This window comes from Xenopus laevis, chromosome 2S (assembly GCF_017654675.1).
Source record: "Xenopus laevis strain J_2021 chromosome 2S, Xenopus_laevis_v10.1, whole genome shotgun sequence".
In the NCBI taxonomy this organism is placed as follows: domain Eukaryota; kingdom Metazoa; phylum Chordata; class Amphibia; order Anura; family Pipidae; genus Xenopus; species Xenopus laevis.
This window is the reverse complement of record NC_054374.1, coordinates 18,450,612-18,470,886: the sequence shown is the minus strand read 5'-3', so window position 1 is coordinate 18,470,886 and position 20,275 is coordinate 18,450,612. Positions and strand designations below refer to the sequence as shown.

The 20,275-nt window shown below is 40.1% G+C and overlaps 1 protein-coding gene across 3 annotated transcripts in view; it reads left to right on the top strand.

Moving 5' to 3' along the window:
- The window catches only part of grik1.L (glutamate receptor, ionotropic, kainate 1 L homeolog), a 238,566-nt gene that overhangs the window by 160,486 nt on the left and 57,805 nt on the right, over positions 1–20,275 (top strand). For all 3 annotated transcript variants that reach the window (XM_041583393.1, XM_041583391.1, XM_041583392.1), the window contains exons 6-7: positions 343–516; positions 12,612–12,755. In XM_041583393.1, coding sequence (XP_041439327.1) covers positions 343–516; positions 12,612–12,755 — 318 coding nt within the window. The remainder of the gene's footprint in view (positions 1–342; positions 517–12,611; positions 12,756–20,275) is intronic.

Genomic DNA, 20,275 nt, shown 5'->3' with positions numbered 1-20,275 from the left:
ACATTTTGTCTCCAAATCAAAACAAGTACTTTAATATAAAAGACTAAAAAGTTATGTTTGCAATGATTTCAAAAAATACAAAGAGACAACCCCATTGAGGAGCACTTCCTTCCTTGAAAGAAGAAAAAGTCCACCGTGTGTCCCAGTGTAACTAAATGTTATGGGTAATTTCACTGGTGTTATTTAATCATTTTTGACATTTTTTTTAAATGATTGATTCAAAGACTACATAAGAGAAACTACATTTACTGCCATAATATGATTCTGTTCAATGCCATTCAAAAGAAATGCATACGATATAAGAAATCGTTTCTTCTCACCTTATGGCATCTTGCTTTACAGGATTTATTTGCTCTAGATCTGGAACCATATAGATACAGTGGAGTTAATATGACTGGGTTTCGGCTTCTTAATATTGATAATCCTCAAGTATCATCAGTAGTTGAAAAGTGGTCCATGGAACGGCTGCAGGCACCACCTAAACCTGAAACTGGCCTTCTTGATGGAATGATGACAGTGAGTAAAACTTAAACGTTGACAAAACGTTCACTTTAACAGTACAAGGTTGCTCAGTTTCCCTCTGTTTTACAACCATTTTCTGTCCAATGAGCTTGTGACTTTGATTCTTCCTTAAAGGAAATGTAAACCGCAACACATTTTCTTGCCTTAAAGGAATACTGTCATGGGAAAAAAAAATATTTTTCAAAATGAATCAGTTAATAGTGCTGCTCCAGCAGAATTCTGCACTGAAATCCATTTCTCAAAAGAGCAGACAGATTTTTTTATATTCAATTTTGAAATCTGACATGGGGCTAGACATATTGTCAATTTCCCAGCTGCCCCAAGTCATGTGACTTGTGCTCTGATAAAATTCAATCACTCTTTACTGCTGTACTGCAAGTTGGAGTGATATCACCCCCTCCCTTTTTCCCCCCAGCAGCCAAACAAAAGAACAATGGGAAGGTAACCAGATAGCAGCTCCCTAACACAAGATAACAGCTGCCTTGTAGATCTAAGAACAACACTCAATAGTAAAAACCCATGTCCCACTGAGACACATTCAGTTACATTGAGAAGGAAAAACAGCAGCCTGCCAGAAAGCATTTCTCTCTTACAGTGCAGGCACAAGTCACATGACTGGGGCAGCTGGGAAATTGACAAAATGTCTAGCCCCATGTCAGATTTCAAAATTGAATATAAAAACATCTGTTTGCTCTTTTGAGAAATGGATTTCAGTGCAGAATTCTGCTGGAGTAGCACTATTAACTGATGCGTTTTGAAAAAAACATGTTTTCTGATGACCGTATCCCTTAAAAATATTAGCCATTTTTGTACTTTCACCAACCGTGCCATCTGCTGTTCATTTTGACCAACAGGCACAGCAGAAAATGAAGGTGGTAAGATAAGGCAAGTCTTGCAATGTTGCAGAAGGGTCATCTGGTGATCTGATGTTTTTTCTGGACAGTACTAAGCTGCGGAACATCATAAGACTTTCCCTTTTCTTTTCAACAAGAGAAAGCATTATAATGCAGTGTAATGTAACAACTGTCAACGTTCACAAACTGTGGTCTACATGGTTTTATCTCTTAGACCTAGGTTGATCGTAGAAAACCCCCAATTTTAAATAAATACAGGTTTGGGACCTGCTATCTAGAATGCTTGGGACCTAGGACTTTGCATATAAAGGATCTTTCCATAATTTGGATCTTCATGCCTCGTCTACTAGAAAACATTAAATAAACCAAATACGTTGGTTCTGCTTCCAATAATGATTAATTATATCTTAGTTTGGATAAAGTACAAGATACTATTTTGTTGTTACAGAGAAAAAGGTAATAATTTTAAAAATTTGGGTTATTTGGATAAAATTGTGTCTATGGGAGACGGCCTTTCCGTAATTCAGAGCTTCAGAGATCCCATACCTGTACTATTATAATAAGGCCAAATAACAAATGTGGTATATCAGAAGTAGTATTTTTTAAACTAAAAGACATTCAAATCATAGAGGTAAATATATAATATCCTGCTGTCCAATCAGATGTAGTCATAGATGTTTCCATGCATCATTGCACAGTCAGGGTACGGTTAACATGAGAGGACCTAAGTTAGTTATACAAACATGTAAAATAGGAATAATTACATTTTTATATTGCTGCAAAGATTTACATAAATGATTTGCATAAAATAATAAGAAGTGTAAGTAAAAAAAATCACATTGTTGACAAAGAGACAGATTTGGCCTAAAGCAAGAGAAAAAGAGCGACTTCTAATTATGAAATTCTCATTGGAATCAATTTCCCCCTAGCTGCAAAATTATGAAATGATCTTCCCAGTATAATCTGCTGCAAGACCACACGCAATAAGCAGGGCCAGGTCAGGCACCCTAGGCAACCCAGCCGGCAAGACCTGCCCCCCGCGAATGTGTGTGTGTGCATACACACCAGCGTGAGGGAGGAGCAACGGGGGTGAGTGATAGAGGGAAGGGATGCAGGGAGGGCTGAGCGATGGAGGGGAGGGATGCAGGGGAGGGGTGAGTGACAGAGGGGAGGAATGGAGGGAGGGGTGAGTGATGGAGGGGTGATCACCGGAGGGGAGGGATGGACGGGAGAGCGAGGGAGGGAGCGATGGAGGGTTATCAACAGAGGGGAGGGTGTCAGGAGGGAAGGAAGGGGAAGACTGAGAGGTGCAGACTAGGGGGAGGCAGGAGACAATTTTAGAGGTAGCTGCTTAGAGCCAGCGCCGGATTTCATTGCCGGCCGCCCCTAGGCCGCGCGGTCCGACCTACACCTCCCCTTCCCAGCGCGCCGACGAAAAAACGCCGGCGCAGCTGGTGTAATTAAATGGGGACGCACACGTCACCATAATGCGGCTGGGCGCCCCTATTTTTTACCGCCCTAGGCCCGGGCCTATGCGGCCTTGCCGCAAATCCGGGCCTGCTTAGAGGCCCCCTATTATTACACCCTAGGCAGCTGCCTCTTCTGCCTACCCCTAGTTCTGGCCCTGATAGTAAGATTGGGCTTGTTCTTGTATTATTCTTGTTCAAACATTAGAATGAATGCCACATAATTCTGTCAAAATGAATGGGTGAGCAACATCATTACATTCACCTAACCCAAATGTCATACATACAGTACATAAATAAACAGCCATGTGGGGCTCATGAAGGGAATAAAGAATCACTCTTGTATAAAGTAATTTATGTAGTAAAAACCGTATATACTCGCGTATAAGCCGAGATTTTCAGCACCGAAAATGTGCTTGAAAATCCTACCTCGGCTTATACGCGGGTCAGCTGCTGATGAATCCCACATGAAGTAGCCGGAAGAGCAGCGAGGAGAGAACAGCGCTAGGAGGCGTCGCGGTCTGTGGGAGGTATAACAATAAGTTGGAGGGGAGGAGCAGGAAGTGAATACGCGCTAGGCTCAGGTAGCAGCTGCAGTGAGGAGGTGCCAGTCTTTCCCAGGCTGCAGTGCGCACCAGCGTTCGGCGCTTAGTGACTTTGCGCCTAAGTTTCAACAAGGTGAAGCTGTGACATGGGTTGTGGTATCAGACGTGTGTCAGTCAGTCAGTACAACAACGACACACGAGGAGTACAAGCCCTTTGCACACACTGCCAGCGGGACCTCACCACATCCCCTCACAACATGCAAATACCCAGCAGCTGCTTCGCGCCGGCTTAGTCTGGCTGGGGGAGCCTTGCGATTGGTTGGCAATGACGTCAGCCGCTCGCTTCTCACATCCACAGCTCCTGCCTCTACCGTTCCACTGTGTCCACCCACCGCCGAACCCAACCTATCAGGAGGAAGCGAGGAACCCAACTCGACCACGCCCACCCGTGCTTGAGGTGCGCCGTCAGTCATCGCTTCCCAGCCCCGCCCCTTCAAATCAGTCCCCATACACTGCGCGAAATAGAAAGTAATATTGTTGCAGCTGGAGATGAATGAAGCCAAGTGAATGGGACATTCCATTAGGAATCAATAGCTGCAGGGAGAGCGCTAAATGCTGGAGGTGGAATTCATCTCAGCAAAGTAAGTGGGGATGCCTGGGGGGGGATTGTAAAAGAAAGGGCCAGCACTTGAGCATTACAGTTTACTAAACATCCCCCCAAAGAGTCATAGTATGTCCCTGAGACTTTATTACTACTGTGTAGTAGTGGGTCTGTGCTCTTGGTTTATTGTGGATCTCGGCAAAGTCAGGGGGGGGGTGCCAGGGGGATACTGGGATGTGAGGGGGTGGCAAGCACGGTATTACCCTGTTACTTTATTATTAGGTGCAGAGGGTTTATTATGGCGCTAGGCTCAGGTAGCGCCTGCAGTGAGGAGGTGCCAGTCTTTCCCAGGCTGCAGTGCGCACCAGCGGGAGGAGGGAGAATAGAACAGTCGGGTCGCCGTCGTTTCCCTCGCCATGTTGCAGTGAGTGCGGGTTCCCCAGTGTCCGTGCTCGCGGCTCGGCTCTGGAGCTGTGAGTACGGTATGTCCCGGTGTTCGTACTGTTAATCCCCAGGGCCCGAGGTGGAAGTAAGAGAGGGGGAAGGTGCCTGGGTGTAGGAACAATGTATTTGTATGGGGAGGCCATGCCTCATGTCTGCAACCTGTGGCTCCTCCTCAACTACAACTCTCGCTCTTCCCCACATCATGGCTTGATTTTTAACATTAAACCGACTGTTTGATATTTCTGAGACTTTTCTGAGTTGTGTCTAGGCTTATACGCGAGTCAATAAGTTTTTCTGGTTTTCATAGGTAAAATTAGGTACCTCGGCTTATACGCGGGTCGGCTTATACACGAGTATATACGGTACTAAGATTATTAAAGGGATAATTGTAATAATATAATACATAAAGTCATTACCTATACATGGAAATGCATTACTAAAACATGAACATCTAAGGTTGGGGATTGAAACCTTTTTTAACCCATGTTGGAGAGCAACTCAAGCATGCAAAAAGTTCCTGGGGGTGCCATATACAGTATGGTTTGCCTATTGGTAACCCCTGTACGGAGTGGCAGCCTACTGGGTGTGCTGTTCAGCAATACACATGATTTTGTTTGCAACTATATCTTATATCTCTGGGGTGTAAGTGCTATAGTGTTACAGGGGAATGCTGCACGCTGCACCAAGTGGATTTAAAATTGATGGGGAGGTAGTGTGGAAAGGTAGGGTGCAGGTTGACTCCATTCTGCCTGCCATAGAGCAGAAGCTGAGTAATGACGGGTGAATTAGTCCCATTTCTCTTCGCTGAAAATTTAGTGAATTTCCTGCTAAATTTTCAAAAAGGCGAAAAACCTGCGAAATGCCGTTATAGTCAATGGGTGTCCGAATAATGTTAATGCACGACAGTTTTGACGCGAGCAACTTTTCCATCACGCGTCCAAAATTTTCTGACGTCGACGAATTTTCACAGTAGTTTTGTGAATTTATTTGCCGGTGCCGAAACATGGAAATTCACAGGGAATTCGCCTGGCGAATCATTAATACTGAGTGCAACTATAGGTAAGTCGAGAGTGTCTTTTGACACAATAACTGGTAAATAAGCCCTAGTTCCAGTTCAAGTATGTTAGCGGCAAGTAGGGAAAAAGCAGATGGAGCAGTAATTAGACATACAGGACAGGTCAAGATAAATGTAAACGTTGAACACTGTACTATAGTATACTTTATAGTAATCAAATGAATGATTTAGAATCAGCACAGGGATAATACCAGAATATAATTGTATCAGAGTGTTTTAATTTTGTTATTTTAGGGACCCTTGTGCCAGCTGGATTACAGGCACATACAGGATTTGGGATTAAATAAAGTGAGACCACGTACTATATTATTTCCAAGCAGTGGCACAAGTGTGCTGGTTTCTCCCACCTCTCCAGCTGTAATGAACAAACAAAGTAATTCAGGCACAATTACAGCATTATTTATGCTTTATGAAATGTCACCTTTTGTGTTCATGTCAGAAACACATGTGCTGTGCTGGGTGACAACATGCTGGGCTAATGTGCACTGCCGCCTCTGCTTAACTCTCCAATCCTGGGAGATAATAATATTGTAAGCAACATCTTCCCTTGTCTAATGAGCCAGCATTGCATTAACTAGACTATCCTTCCCCAACACATGAAACATATGGGGGATTTACGAGAAATGTTGATAATTGCAGCATTACTAAAGCTCACAATTCCAAAACAAAAAATGATTCTTATTTCATGTCAAATGCAAAAACTTTTGAGCAATTCTCCTCTAGGGGGCGCAAAACAATAGAAAGAGTTCCCAGCCATAATAATTAGTGATGGGCAAATCTGAAAAAAATGCCAAATGCATTGAAGTCTATGGGTGGAAAATTTTGCTCATCACTAATTATAATATTTGTTGTGAATGTTAAAGGAACAGTAACATCAAAAAAATCAGTTTTAAAGTAATGCAAATATAATGTACTGTTGTGCTACGCTGGTGTGTTTGCTTCAGAAACTCTACTATAGTTTAAATAAACAAGCTGCCGTGTAGCCATGGGGGCAGCCATTCAAGCACAGGATACACAGTAGATAACAGATAAGTACTACTATAGTTTATATAAACAAGCTGCTGTGTAGTCATGGGGGCAGCCATTCAAGCACAGGATACACAGTAGATAACAGATAAGTACTACTATAGTTTATATAAACAAGCTGCTGTGTAGCCATGGGGGCAGCCATTCTGTTTTAAAGTAATGAAACTTGGTTTCCATCCCAAGATTTCTTCTGCTTAAAGGAACAGTAACACCAGAAAAAGTAAAGTGTTTTAAAAGAATGACAATATAATGTAGCGTTTCCCTGTACTAGTACAACTGGTGTGTTTGCTTCAGAAACTCTACTATAGTTTATATAAACAAGCTGATGTGTAGCCAAGGTGGCAGCCATTCAAAGCTGAAAAAGGAGAAAGGCACAGGATACACAGCAGATAACAGATAAGCTCTGTTGTATGGGATGGGATTCTTCAGAACTTATCTGATATTCATTGTGTATACTGTGCATTAATGGCTGCCTCCATGGCTACACAGCAGCTTGTTTATATAAACTATAGTAGTACTTATCTGTTATCTACTGTGTATCCTGTGCATTAATGGCTGCCTCCATGGCTACACAGCAGCTTGTTTATATAAACTATAGTAATGTTTGTGAAGCAAACACACCCTTGTTTCCCTGCATATTTACAAAAGAACTCCAACTGGAAAAATTTGATCCTGTTAAAGCTGCACAAAAACTCTACACACTAAACACATTAAAATTGTATTATACTATTCATTTTAGATGAGTTTGCAAAATGATTTCTTTTTAAAACTTTATTTTGAAAATATCTACCTACTTATACAGAAGCTCATTGGCTTTTCACAACTGAATTTTTCTTCACTTAAGTCTTCAGGCTTGTTCGTTTAGTAGATCTTGAAAAATTCCGCTTGTAAAAACTCGAAACTTCAAATAACTAGACGTGTTTTTTGTGAACAAATCAAAAACACAATCTCAAAATGTAATAAATAAGCCCCTCAATTTGCAACTATCCATAAAGTTATTTCAATTTAAATTATGTTTCTAGATATACTTTTCCTCACCCAACATGTGGATCCATGTGGATACAGTTTGGGAGGTTGTTAAAACCACTAATAAACTTTTTTGCATTGTTGCACAAACACCAGCATCAAAAACACCCAAAAACCTTGAAAACCATCAAGCAAAGAAAGGTCTTCCAGTTGTAAAAGGAACATCTGCTATTGACTTTTACATGATTTTGACAGGTCTTAGCTGGAGTATTTTTGGATTTGAAATTGGGCCTTTACCCAGTTGTTCAGATGCCCAAATATAATATTGATGCACCATCAGTTCTTTTGGAGTGTAAAGATAGACTTTCAGATAATATCATACAAAACTAATTTTTGTACAATATTCGGTGTGTGTATGGTGGGAAATAGCTGATATCGGCAGAAGACTTGGATATCAGTCGGCTCGTCGATTGGGCTGGATGGAAAATTTTGATCAGGTGCCTTTGAAGGAACCCAAACATCCGCCATTGTTAGTGCCTAATCATCAGATACAGGTAGAATTCTATTGTTTCTACCTGTATATCTGACGACTAAGCTCTACACGTGTGTATTGAAACAAACAATGTTTCTTGGAAAGATCTTTTCCAAGAATAATCGTAATTGTTACATTTATGGCCACCAAGGGATACTGTCATGGGAAAAACATTTTTTTTCAATATGAATCAGTTAATAGTGCTGCTCCAGCAGAATTCTGCACTGAAATTCATTTCTCAAAAGAGCAAACAGATTTTTTTATATTCAATTTTGAAATCTGACATGGGGCTAGACATATTGTCAATTTCCCAGCTGCCCCAAGTCATGTGACTTGTGTTCTGATGAACTTCAATCACTCTTTACTGCTGTACTGCAAGTTGGAGTGCTATCACCCCCCTCCCTTCCCCCCCAGCAGCCAAACAATAGAACAATGGGAAGGTAACCAGATAGCAGTTCCCTAACACAAGATAACAGCTGCCTGGTAGATCGAAGAACAACACTCAATAGTAAAAACCCATGTCCCACTGAGACACATTCAGTTACATTGAGAAGGAAAAACAGCAGCCTGCCAGAAAGCATTTCTCTCCTAAAGTGCAGACACAAGTCACATGACTGGGGGCAGCTGGGAAATTGACAAAATGTCTAGCCCCATGTCAGATTTCAAAATTGAATATAAAAAAATCTGTTTGCTCTTTTGAGAAATGGATTTCAGTGCAGAATTCTGCTGGAGTATAACTATTAACTGATGCGTTTTGAAAAAAACATGTTTTTTGATGACAGGATCCCTTTAAGGCGTCTCACTACCCTAAAAAGCATCGAACCTTACCTCCATGATGATCCCCTATAGTGACAAAGTTTGTTGGTCAACTGGGGTCATACAGTATAAAAGATATGTGGGTCTCTGACAGCCCTATGAAGTTGTTTTACATTTTGTTTATTTAAAATCTTTTTTGTGTCCAACTGTCATTTCAACCCTATTGTATTTACTTATTCTTTCACTTTTCTTTCAAGTAATAAACATGCATGAAATCCTATAAATACAAATTTAGCAGGATTGACTATTTTGAGCTTTAAGACTAAGTTATGTATAGCTCTTGCCACCTAAGGCTCTGAATCTCCAAGTTAATCCTGTTTCCAATTTGCCATTATCTGCAGCAATATTTATTTGTTTGAGAAAATCGCCTTATTTTCAACTTCCATAACTTCAGTGTATTGATTAAGAATTGTGGATAAATTCAAATAAAATTCATCTGCCAAAAAAAAAGTCAACTTGTTTTAAGAAAACAGCAGACTTAATAATCTAGAAGAAAAGGAAAGCGAGATTGAGGGAGACCAAGAGAAAGACAAAGCTGCCCTAAATTCAAGTTGCAAGAGAAATGGTTAAGAGATTTTTTTTTATATATTTCATTTTCTACCTTAAATCCTCCAGCAAAAAGTGTGATTGAGATAACAGAAAATAACTACTGATATAAATCCCCTGAAGTAAAGTTTTTAATTAACTTGTGTCACACTTGCAGAAGTTATTTAAGGTTTTGCTCAAGTCCGTTGACTTGATTACAGAAGTGTATAGAGTTTTCTGCCTCTGATTTTTGTTTTTAGGCTAAGGCTTATATCAAATTTCCTCTCCCAGTCAGACACAATTAGCTACATATATAACATATGTTTTTTTCTCTAAGAAATATTATTCTCTTGAAATATTTTCATTACTTAAGAGTGAACATGTTAAAGTAGCTCCGTCCCTCTCTGTTTAATCAGTGGATACTTGTGATATATCCATTGCTTTGTTTTTCTGGAGGTCAAAACAGGCTATAGATATGCCCCCATGCTGATCTCCTCCAGGAGTTGATCATTCTGTAGAGCAGTGACCTTCATTTGGACCCTCAAGTGCTAAAGAGAAGATAATTGTTCCAAAGGAATAGGAACATTGAAGGCCTTCAATGCTGAACTTGGGTTAAATTATTTTTCTCTGCGAGGTTACTTAGGAAAATAGATTTTTGCAGCATACGGAACTGCAAACAGCAAATTAATAAAATATCAGTTTATTCCATGTTCGCTGCATATATTGTGGCTGTATTTTCTTCTCCCTTTCCCATATATAAATATTTATAGTTTGTATGCTCTTCATTAATCTATAGCTAAGAACTGGACTCTTAATCTTTTAATCCTCAATCTTAAAAATTCATGCGATGGGTTGACTGTTCTTCGGAATATAAAGATGGTCCTTAAGTACTCTGTGCATTTTTATTGTGGATCGGTCAAAAGTAACTGGTTGCTAATGTATCAGCAACAAATAAAATCATTTGGAATGTAGATTTCTGAATAAGAACTGACTTTTGTCATTTACTGTATGTATGTTATTAGAGGTCACTTAAAGGAGAACCAAACCTCTGTTAATCCAAATTATTGTAATTTCTTTTATAAAAATTGAATACCTGTTAAGGCAGGAGGCATTTTAAAGGAGAACTAACCCCACGTTAATCTAAAACAACCATCCCCTTCCCTCCATTGACTCCCTACCCTTCTTTCCCCCTCCATAGTACCTTACTTGAAAAAGTGTCACTGGCATTAACGTTGGCTTTTTCATGCGGAGAAGGGCAGAGGAGCTCATTTTCAGTATCTATGGATTCCTTGCAGAAGTGAGCGCCGACACACAGTTTTTCACACATGCACAGTTGGGGCCAGTCTGGTATTCAATCCTACTGCGCATGCGTCGGAAATCTCTGAAGACTGCCGAAGGAAAAGAAGAGTATTTGAAGATACTGAAGAAGGCGCCCAAGAGCTCCACTGCTCTACTCTGCATGAATATGCCAATGTTAATGCCAAAGACACTTTTTCAAGTAAGGTACTATGGAGGCAGAAAGCAGGGAAGGGGTCAATGGAGGGAAGTGGATGGGGGTTTTCAATTCACGTGGGTTTAGTTCTCCTGCCTTTATACAGGTATTCAAATCCATTACCATATATGAAGCTGTTGTCTTAGTACATTTATACAGGCCATGGAATTCCGAGGTGGCTTCTTATATCCTCATTTTTTTATTTGGGTTTTTATAATGAGTCATGTGACACATATGACATCATTAAGCACCAAAACAGTATGTTGGTGACTCCTGCGTATTTTATAGGAAATAAAAGACTCCTCCAAAAAAATAGAAAGACATTTGAAGTCACCAGAAAGTTCCATGACTATAAAAACACAGAATGTTTCCAAACAGGCCAGCTCCTTGTGACTCTCTAAGAAGGGGTTCATTATTTCTTGGAACCTTTAAGGATTCATGGAACTCATGTGCCACCATGTTCTACAGTTAATTTTGAAAAAAGAGAAAAAGAATACCCCATATGTTTCCCTAATCAATTATACCCTTATGATAATTCACGACGAGATTTATTATAACCACCCAACCTCAACTTGCCACTTACGCTAGGCAACAAATTGCTTTATTTGCCATAAATTATGTAAAAGGTGTGAACAATAAAAATTTATTCTGTGACGATCTTGTTTCGTGGTGATTTATCTTGATTGCCTTTACCGATTGACTGAAAAGTGCTAACAATTAATTAATTTCATTTGAAGGTGAAAACAAAATAATCAAAAAGTCGTATTTCATTGACTTGAAGGTGCACTGTGCCTGAATTGCCAGTGAATTCATTACAATTATTTGCTAATAAATATAAAGTGCCCAGTGCTTCAATTCATTATCTCTAATACCCAAACAATTAATTAATAATGCAACAACTAATATGGTACTAAAAAATTGGTTAAACCAGAGTAATGATTAAAAGAGTGCTTGATTTCATTAGCAATTAGATAGAAAGGGAAAAATTAGATGGTAGAGCTGTCCTAAGAACCCTATCTCATTTTTTGCAACGATCTCAGGGACACCTCATTTTTTTCTACGATCTCAGAGTATACTGGACTGTGGTCATAAAATTATTTTAAGCTGACTCTCATAGAGCTATCTAACGATAAAACCACAAATCCAGCAACCTTTACAAATTGATAGAAAGAAAAGAGAAGAATAATAAAATCAATTGCCGCCCCACAATACAGGTAGCCCCACCAAGTGGCGAGCTGTCTCCATTTCTGAATAGGAGGAACCCTTCAGTGCTTTAAAATTGAGACGCAAATGCACTAGGGTAAAAGGGACAGAAAAAGGATTTTTAAAAAAAGCTTTAAAAGTAGACTCTTGAATAGAAAATTCTACAGTGTCATATCCAAAACCCAATATCCTGGGGATGGCCTTTTTTCCAAGTGCTTTTCAACTTCTATGGCTTTGCTCTGCAGTGCATGTGGTGCAATGGAAGTTAAACTGCTGCCTACAGCCCGGTTATTATATATATATATATATATACTGTTGTAAAAAATGTGCCATCTCTGTAATCTAAAGTCTAAAGTTCTGAAATAGTTTATTTGTATGTAAAGGATCTAAACGATAGTATTTTAAAACCCTACAGGACAGAAATTGTAGTTTGATGAGTCCTAATGGGACTTATGAAGTGTGAAGGTAAGTGAGTAAAGCAAAGCAGTGACAACTATATCCGAGTATTATAATAAAATGCAGTCTGTGTATGTGTTTGATACAGACAGATGCAGCCTTGATGTATGACGCTGTCTATATGGTCGCAGTGGCAACTCAACGAGCCTCCCAAATGACTGTGAGCTCTTTGCAGTGTCACAGGCACAAGCCTTGGAGGTTTGGACCCCGATTCATGAGTCTCATAAAAGAGGTAAGATTTCCTTTTTTCTTTGTATAGTAAGTTTTTCTTTGCATGAAGGCTGACAAGAATAATTCTGTACTAAAACTATTTTGTTCCCAGTACTTGCCATGGAATGATTAGCAAACGTACCAGCAAGGCAGGAGCTTTCTTCCAATAAGCTGTTCTGAGAGGAAGTATATTGTTGTTATTTCAGCAAAGAGTCAAGTAATAATTAGAAAAACCATCCTTCAAAGTCTAGGAATAGCCAGCAATATATTGTGCTTGTCTTTCTTATGTGCCCATAGACTCCTTTGTGAATCAATATTTTAAACAGGAACAGAAAACTAAACAAATAATCTAGAATGCAACACGTTAAATAATTCCAGCACACTTTCCTCTTCTTTATCCCATACATTGCAGTTTGTGTCTTAAATGTGTTTAATATTCCTGCCTCTTCCTTAAGGTGGCCATACACGGATAGATCCGCTCGTTTGGCGATGTCGCCAAACGAGCGGATCTCCCTCCGATATGCCCACCTTGAGGTGGGCAATATCGGGCTGATCCGATCGTGGGCCCTAGGGCCCAACGATCGGATCCTAGCGTTCGCCAAACGGGCGGTCGGATCGCGGGACCGCATCAACGAACAGATGCGGCCGCGATCCGACGGGATTTTTAACCCCATCCGATCGAGATCTGGCCGACTTTCGGCCAGATCTCGATCGGGGAAGCCCGTCGGGGGCCCCCATACACGGGCCAATAAGCTGCCGACTTGGTCTGTCGGCAGCTTTTATCGGCCCGTGTATGGCCACCTTTAGTGGCCTCTCCATCCTGCAGCTCTCTGGTCTCCCTGAACTACTGATAATTTATTGGTTACACATCACTGACTAAATATATATTTGCTCTACAGTTTTTATAATGTAATACTCTTTAAGCCCCTACCTAGCCCAGCTATGGGGTTAATTTATCAAAGAGTGAAGTTCCGCCACTAGAGTGAAATTCCGCAGCTCTCAATTCATTTCTATGGAATTTTGAAAGGCGTATTTATCAATGGGTGAAAGTGAAAGTTCACCCTTTGATAAATATGCCTATAAAAATCCCATAGAAATGAATGGAATTTCACTCTAGTGGCAGAACTTCACTATTAACTTCACTCTTTGATAAATATACCCCTATGCCTTTGTTAACCCTTAACATTCATGAGCAATGATGTCTATCATATTCTCTAGATTGATTGCCAGAAGAAATTAGTTGTCTTACAGAGCTTCCAAAGTGATAAATCTTAGCAATATCTGGCATCACAAGAACCCCAAACGTTAGAGCTCATTGACAAACACAACTGCAAAACCCAACGCATAAAAACACGGCCAAAAGTATTCTGCACTTGCTCTTTTTGTGGTTCTTAAAAATTCATCAGTGCTCTGGTTCAGCCTGCTTTCATGAAATGGGGTCAACTGCTTGCAAGATGCAAATTACAGGATGAATGGACTCAAGGGGACCCTGAAATGTACACCTGCCTTGGGGAACTATTACTTCCAGGGTCTCTTAGCCTATAAACACAACTGATTTGCATCTAGTTAAAGAAAGATAAAGATAAACAGGTGCAGTGACTTGGCTCAGATTAACAACGTGGGAACTAATTTTTGCCTGTTTCAGTTTTTCAGAAGTAAGTGTATGAGGGGTAATTTCCAACTGCAAGTGCAATTGAGGTCCCACAAATTCCATCAAAAATGCATTCCTTGTTCTTCCATAGAGTTGGGTTTGGTGCTTTTCAGTTGATTTTGCTCAGTCCATTCTGAAATAAGGGCACCTATTGATGCAAAAGGAACCCTGGAGTTACCACCACCTCCAGACCAGGCAGTAGCTCCAGGGTTCCTTCATCTCGACAAATACAAGAGGTATTTTTACTCAACCCATTAACAATATATTTAAGACATTGAGACATTTTGTGCCTCAAGCTACCAAAAAATGCCTTACCATTCAAACAAGACATTGTTTGTCCATATATTGCGATATATTTAAATTGGGCAGGGATGACTTTGATGTAAGGCATTTTTAGTAGCTCAATGCACAAAATGTCTCAATGTCTTAAATATATTGTTAATGGTTTGAGCGTAGAGGACCCTTGTATTTGTCTTGTATATGAATCTTGTGATCACAGCACCCCCGAGTCAACACACTTGTGCCTATAGAATAGGGGGCATGCAACCCTTGGTAACTAGTGATGGGCGAATTTGTGCTGCTTCTCCGAAAAATGCGGGAATTTCGAGTGAAAATCCCCAAACGGCGAAAAATTTGCGTTTTTGACACCGGCGTCTGTTTTTTCCAACGACGGCGAAAATTTTTTTTTGACGCCGGTGTATTTTTGCTGCGAATTTTCGCGGGTGTTTTGCGAATTTATTCGCTGGCAGCGATTTGCGCCTCGAATTCGCGCCTGGCGAATAAATTCGCCCATCACTATTGGTAACCCATTCTGAATTAAGCACACCTATTGATGCAAAGGAAACCAGGAGTTACCCCAACCTACAGACCAGGTGGTAGCTCCAGGGTTCCCTCGTCTCCTTGTGAATATGGGTTCACACTTGTGCCTAAAGAATAGGGAGCATGTATTCCTTGGTACACCAAACAGAATACTTATGCGAACAATTTGTGATGAAGTGCAAGCGTAGTTACTTTAGTTGTACCCCAACACGCGCTCACTACACCTGCACTCGCAAATGACCCCTTATTTTGCCTACGTTCATATCCCCTTGTTGGAACTTTTCTATAGAACTTTTTTAAAGTACACAACCATATTTTAGGTCCATTTTTACAGCATGAGCATCTGATGTTCATCTCAAATTGCTGTGTAGAATATTAATTGTATCATTGTGTTCTGCTTCATAAGATATCACTATTTAGGCTTTTGTTATTTTCATTCTTTGGATGAGTATTTTATTTGTGAAAACCAGGGAGCAACATCAGGGTGCTTGGGAAGATAATTACACATTGTGCTTGCTTTGTGAGGTGTGTGTGTTTGTGTCAGTGAAATAAAAGGCTGTAATTTTATTGATGCATGTTGATGACAATTAGCCCAGAGCATCTGGGGAGGTGAAACTGAGATGAGAAACTACAGAATACAATAGTGTTAAATCTGCTTCATATGCAATATGTTCCCCAGTTTTTATGCTCATGTTGCCACTTTCTCTAGGATATGAATTTCTTATGTTTGTAATCAACCTTTCTATAACCTTTTAATTGCATCCATCAGAACTGTATTGTGTTATCCTCCCATTACTAGGAATTTCTATTAAGCAGCACAAACCTTTTATGTAGTGGACCATGGTTTCGATTGCATATTCTGCTTGCTTGGATGATTTGACCTAAAATCAAAATTGCTGACATTTCAAGCTGTATCCTCCGGTAACCAAAGGGCAAGCAGGTTCCGTTGCTTTCATTTAGAACAGTGTTTGGTTTTATTTTTGTGTTTTTTTTTAATAAAATACGTATTACGCTTCTATGAGATATGTACGAATGTGTAATAGATGCACATATTTGTGAGACCATGTGATCTTCCAATTTGACCCACTGGTGGACTGGGGAAAATCCGGATGGGGCCTTTGAACTCCTGCTTTCTCTTCCAATATAACACATGTGTTCTGTGCATGCACAGATTACTTCTGTTCTCCCAATCTTCCATGTCAGCATGCATGTCTGATATGACCAGGCAGTGCAGTAGCCAGCCTGACCCTGGCATCACTGGGTCTTGAAATACCAAGCATTAGTTTATGGGGAAAAAAACACTGGTTGCTTCAAAGCTAGTCCAGTCACAACAGCTGAAGAAAGAATATCATCAGCATCTAGACTCTTGTAAGAGGACTTACATCTTAGGTATGTGCTGCAGGAGGCGATCCTGCTCTAGACCATGGGAGACCTCATCTGCTATTAGTAATATATTTATTATTATACTAGTCCTTTTTACAGTTGGCTTGCATGATAATATAGGAGGCTCTTGAGGTCAGGTTTTATGGTAGGCCATGAGTTCCCTAGACCCATACTAGTCTCAGAGACTTCTTTCCTTTTGCATCTGGGTCCAGAGGGTTTAAAGGAGAACCAAGCCCAAAAATAAATATGGCTTCCAATGCCATATATATTAGCATTTCTATAATAGTAATCCAGGCCTTCAAAGTTGTCATGGGAGTTTCCCATCTTGGACTTTGTTAGGAGTGCCTGCGGCACGCACATGCTCAGTGGGCTCTGAGCAGCAGTTGAGAAGCTAAGCTAAGAAAATGAGGTTTGCATTTCATATAAGGTCATGCTACAGGGCTGACTATTACATTCTGATGCTAAATCTGATGGCTTCTGAGCTGCCATGTACCAACAATTATTTACTAATAAACCTCAGCCTTATATTGTGACATTTATATTCAATATATTCAGTATCTTGTGCATTGGTCCCTAAGCTCAGTAAGTGAAAGCAGCCAAAAAGCATGTGCAGTGAATCAGCAGAAAAGAAGATGAGGAGTTGCTGGCGGCATACATGGAGGCACATATATTCCCTGCTAAAGGGCTGTGTTTGCCTTGGACTAGTACAGAAGCTCAATACATAATGTACAACATTTCTGCTCAAGGGGGCAAATTTACTTACCTCTGAAATTGTGCCAGCAACGGCTTCATTGACATCGCAACACTTCACCAGGCGTAGGCTAATTCACAAAAATCCAAAGTTGCATCCAGGGCGGTGAGCGCGGACGAAGCTGCGCTAGTGTTACTGCTGCAAGCAAAGCAAAGTTGTGATAGCGTTGACTAATTTGCATATGCCGGGAAGTTAAAGTTGAATGGACGTATATGTTGCAGCAAACACATTATACTACACAAGGCCAGGGAACCTTAATAAAATTAAATAGAGTTGTTATATTGCCCTACACATGAGCCCACTGTATAGTTTATGTTCCATATGTTAGGAAATGTAGGGGGGAAGCCGGGTACCCCCAAAAAAAATGACGGCCTTCTGCAGCCTATCACCCTGTAAAAAGTAAAAGACGCCAGCGTTTTTTGGGACTATTATTTGACCAAGTCCTATCTACTCTATTGCACTTCCCCTGGTCTGAGCTGGCAAAGGCAAGTCTGGCGCAAAAGGTTACGTTCATTTAAATCTCAATCGTAGTGAATTAGTGTAGTTACGTGTGTTCGCCAGAAATGAAGCGAAGGGTGTGAAGTACCGCTAGAGTCTATCTCCTTCCCTAGCGAAGTTACGCCAGGGTCCGCTAGTAAATCGGTGAAGTTCCTGAAATGACGTCACGCTGGCGAGTTTTTGCCAGCGTTAGTCACTTCGCCCTTTAGTAAATTTGCCCCTACTTCTTTAGTAATGATTTAGTTCTCCTTTAAGGACATCTTGTTTGCCAAATAATAATATTGATATAAAGCTGCCTGTACTTGGAACAGATGAGAAAAAATAGAAAAAAAGAGGCACAGGTGGATTGAGATTATTTGCCAGAAGGAAAAAAATGGTTCATTCCATGCCAAACTCATTGCTTACTTACAATATGATTTTCATTTGTCTAATTTCCTCCTCTATCACTATTGACCCCATCATATAGTTTGATAGAACTGACAAGTTTGTCTTGCACATCCATGCTCTGGATCATCTCATCTATTATCTGTGGGTTTTACACTATTGTGCACAGCATTTAGACTCTCCCTGGTGAGAGATTACACCGAAAGCACCATGTTGCTCGACAAAGAAATTGTTCAAATGCCAATTCAGGTGAGAAGCCTGAAAATATCCTTGGAGCAACATCTAAAAGGTTTTGTGCAGTGAAGCTTTATGGTGTATATATATAGAAACTTGCTTCCGCAGCAGGTTTTAGTCTTTGTCTTACATCAGAGAACGTAGAAGTTCAGTCACCTTTCCCTTATTCACTTTTTGCATTATTTCTACAGTCTAAAAAACATAAAAAATCAGTAGTGACAAATATACAAACTTAAAAGAATTAACTGATTAGCTTATCTACCTAGTAATAAATGTTAAGTGCATACTATATATATATATATATTTTTTTTTTTTTTTATTTCTTTTTAAAGGAATTGTTCAGTGTAAAAATAAAAACTGGGTAAATAGATAGGCTGTGCAAAATTAAAAATGTTTCTAATATAGTTAGTTAGCCAAAAATGTAATGTATAAAGGCTGGAGTGATTTGATGTATAACATGTCAGTCAGAACACTACTTCCTGCTTTTCAGCTCTCTTGGTTTACACTGACTGGTTATCCTGGTTACCAGGCAGTAACCAATCAGTGACTTGAAGGGGGGACACTTGGGTCATATCTGTTGCTTTTGAATCTGAGCTGAATGCTGAGGGTCAATTACAAACTCACTGAACAGAAATGTACCATGTGGCCCCCCTTCAAGTCGCTGACTAACTCAGAGTTATAGAGCTGAAAAGCAGGAAGTTGGATTCTGGCTGTTTTATTAGACATCCAGTCACTCCAGCCTTTATACATTACATTTTTGCCTAACTAACTATATTAGAAACATTTTTTATTTAGCACAGCCTATTTATTTACCCAGTTTTTATTTTTACACTGAACTATTCCTTTAAGGTAATAAATGATGCTTACCCAATAGATTTTTAACAGCAATATACAGTAGTAGTTAAACATAGAGACCTGGTTCTTTTGTATTGGATCTCAATAAAGTGGGTTTCTGACCCGAATACATAAAGTCAATTAAGTGAGTTTCCATCAGAACACATTAATAATGAATAGTGATTGACGAATAAATTCGTCAGGTGTGAATTTGTGGCGAATCTCCACGTTTTGCCGCCGATGAATACATTTGCAAACTGCAGCGAAGATTGTTGCGTGTCAACACTATTCGGACGCCCATTGACTTTAACGCTGACGTAAAAATTGACGCAACAGTCAAAATTGCAGCGAATTGTGTCGAAATTAACGCAGGAGTCAAAAATCGTGTTTTGCCAATTTTTTGGTGAAGAGAAACGGGAGAAATTCACCCATCACTAATAATGAACAAAAAGTCTTGATAAAGGGTCCAGTAGGGCCCAAAATGTTGCCCTTGTTTGTTCATATATGGGCTAAATAAATCACTACGGTTTTTGCATCAATTTAGGGGGCACATTCACTAAGCTCGGGTGAATGAATAGAGGGAAAAAAACTCGAATTTCGAGGAGTTTTTTGTGCTCCTCGACTATCGAATTGGCGTAAATTCACCTGAGTAGAATGATTCGAATAGATCGAGCGAAAAAACGACTATTCGCCCATTCGATAGTCGAAGTACTGTCTCTTTTAAAAATCATTCGACTGCCTACTTCGCCAGATTAAACCTACCGAATTGCTTTAAAAGCCTATGGGAAAGTCCCATAGGCTTTTTTTCTAAGTTTTTGATCGAATAAAAAGGCATTCGATCGCTCGACTATTTGCCGGGCGAATATTCACCCATTCGACTATTCGCCAGCGCGTAAATTCGCCCGAATTCGCTATTCGATTCTATTCCCCAGTCGAATTTCGAGGGATTTAAACCCCTCGAAATTCGACCCTTGATACATCTGCCCCT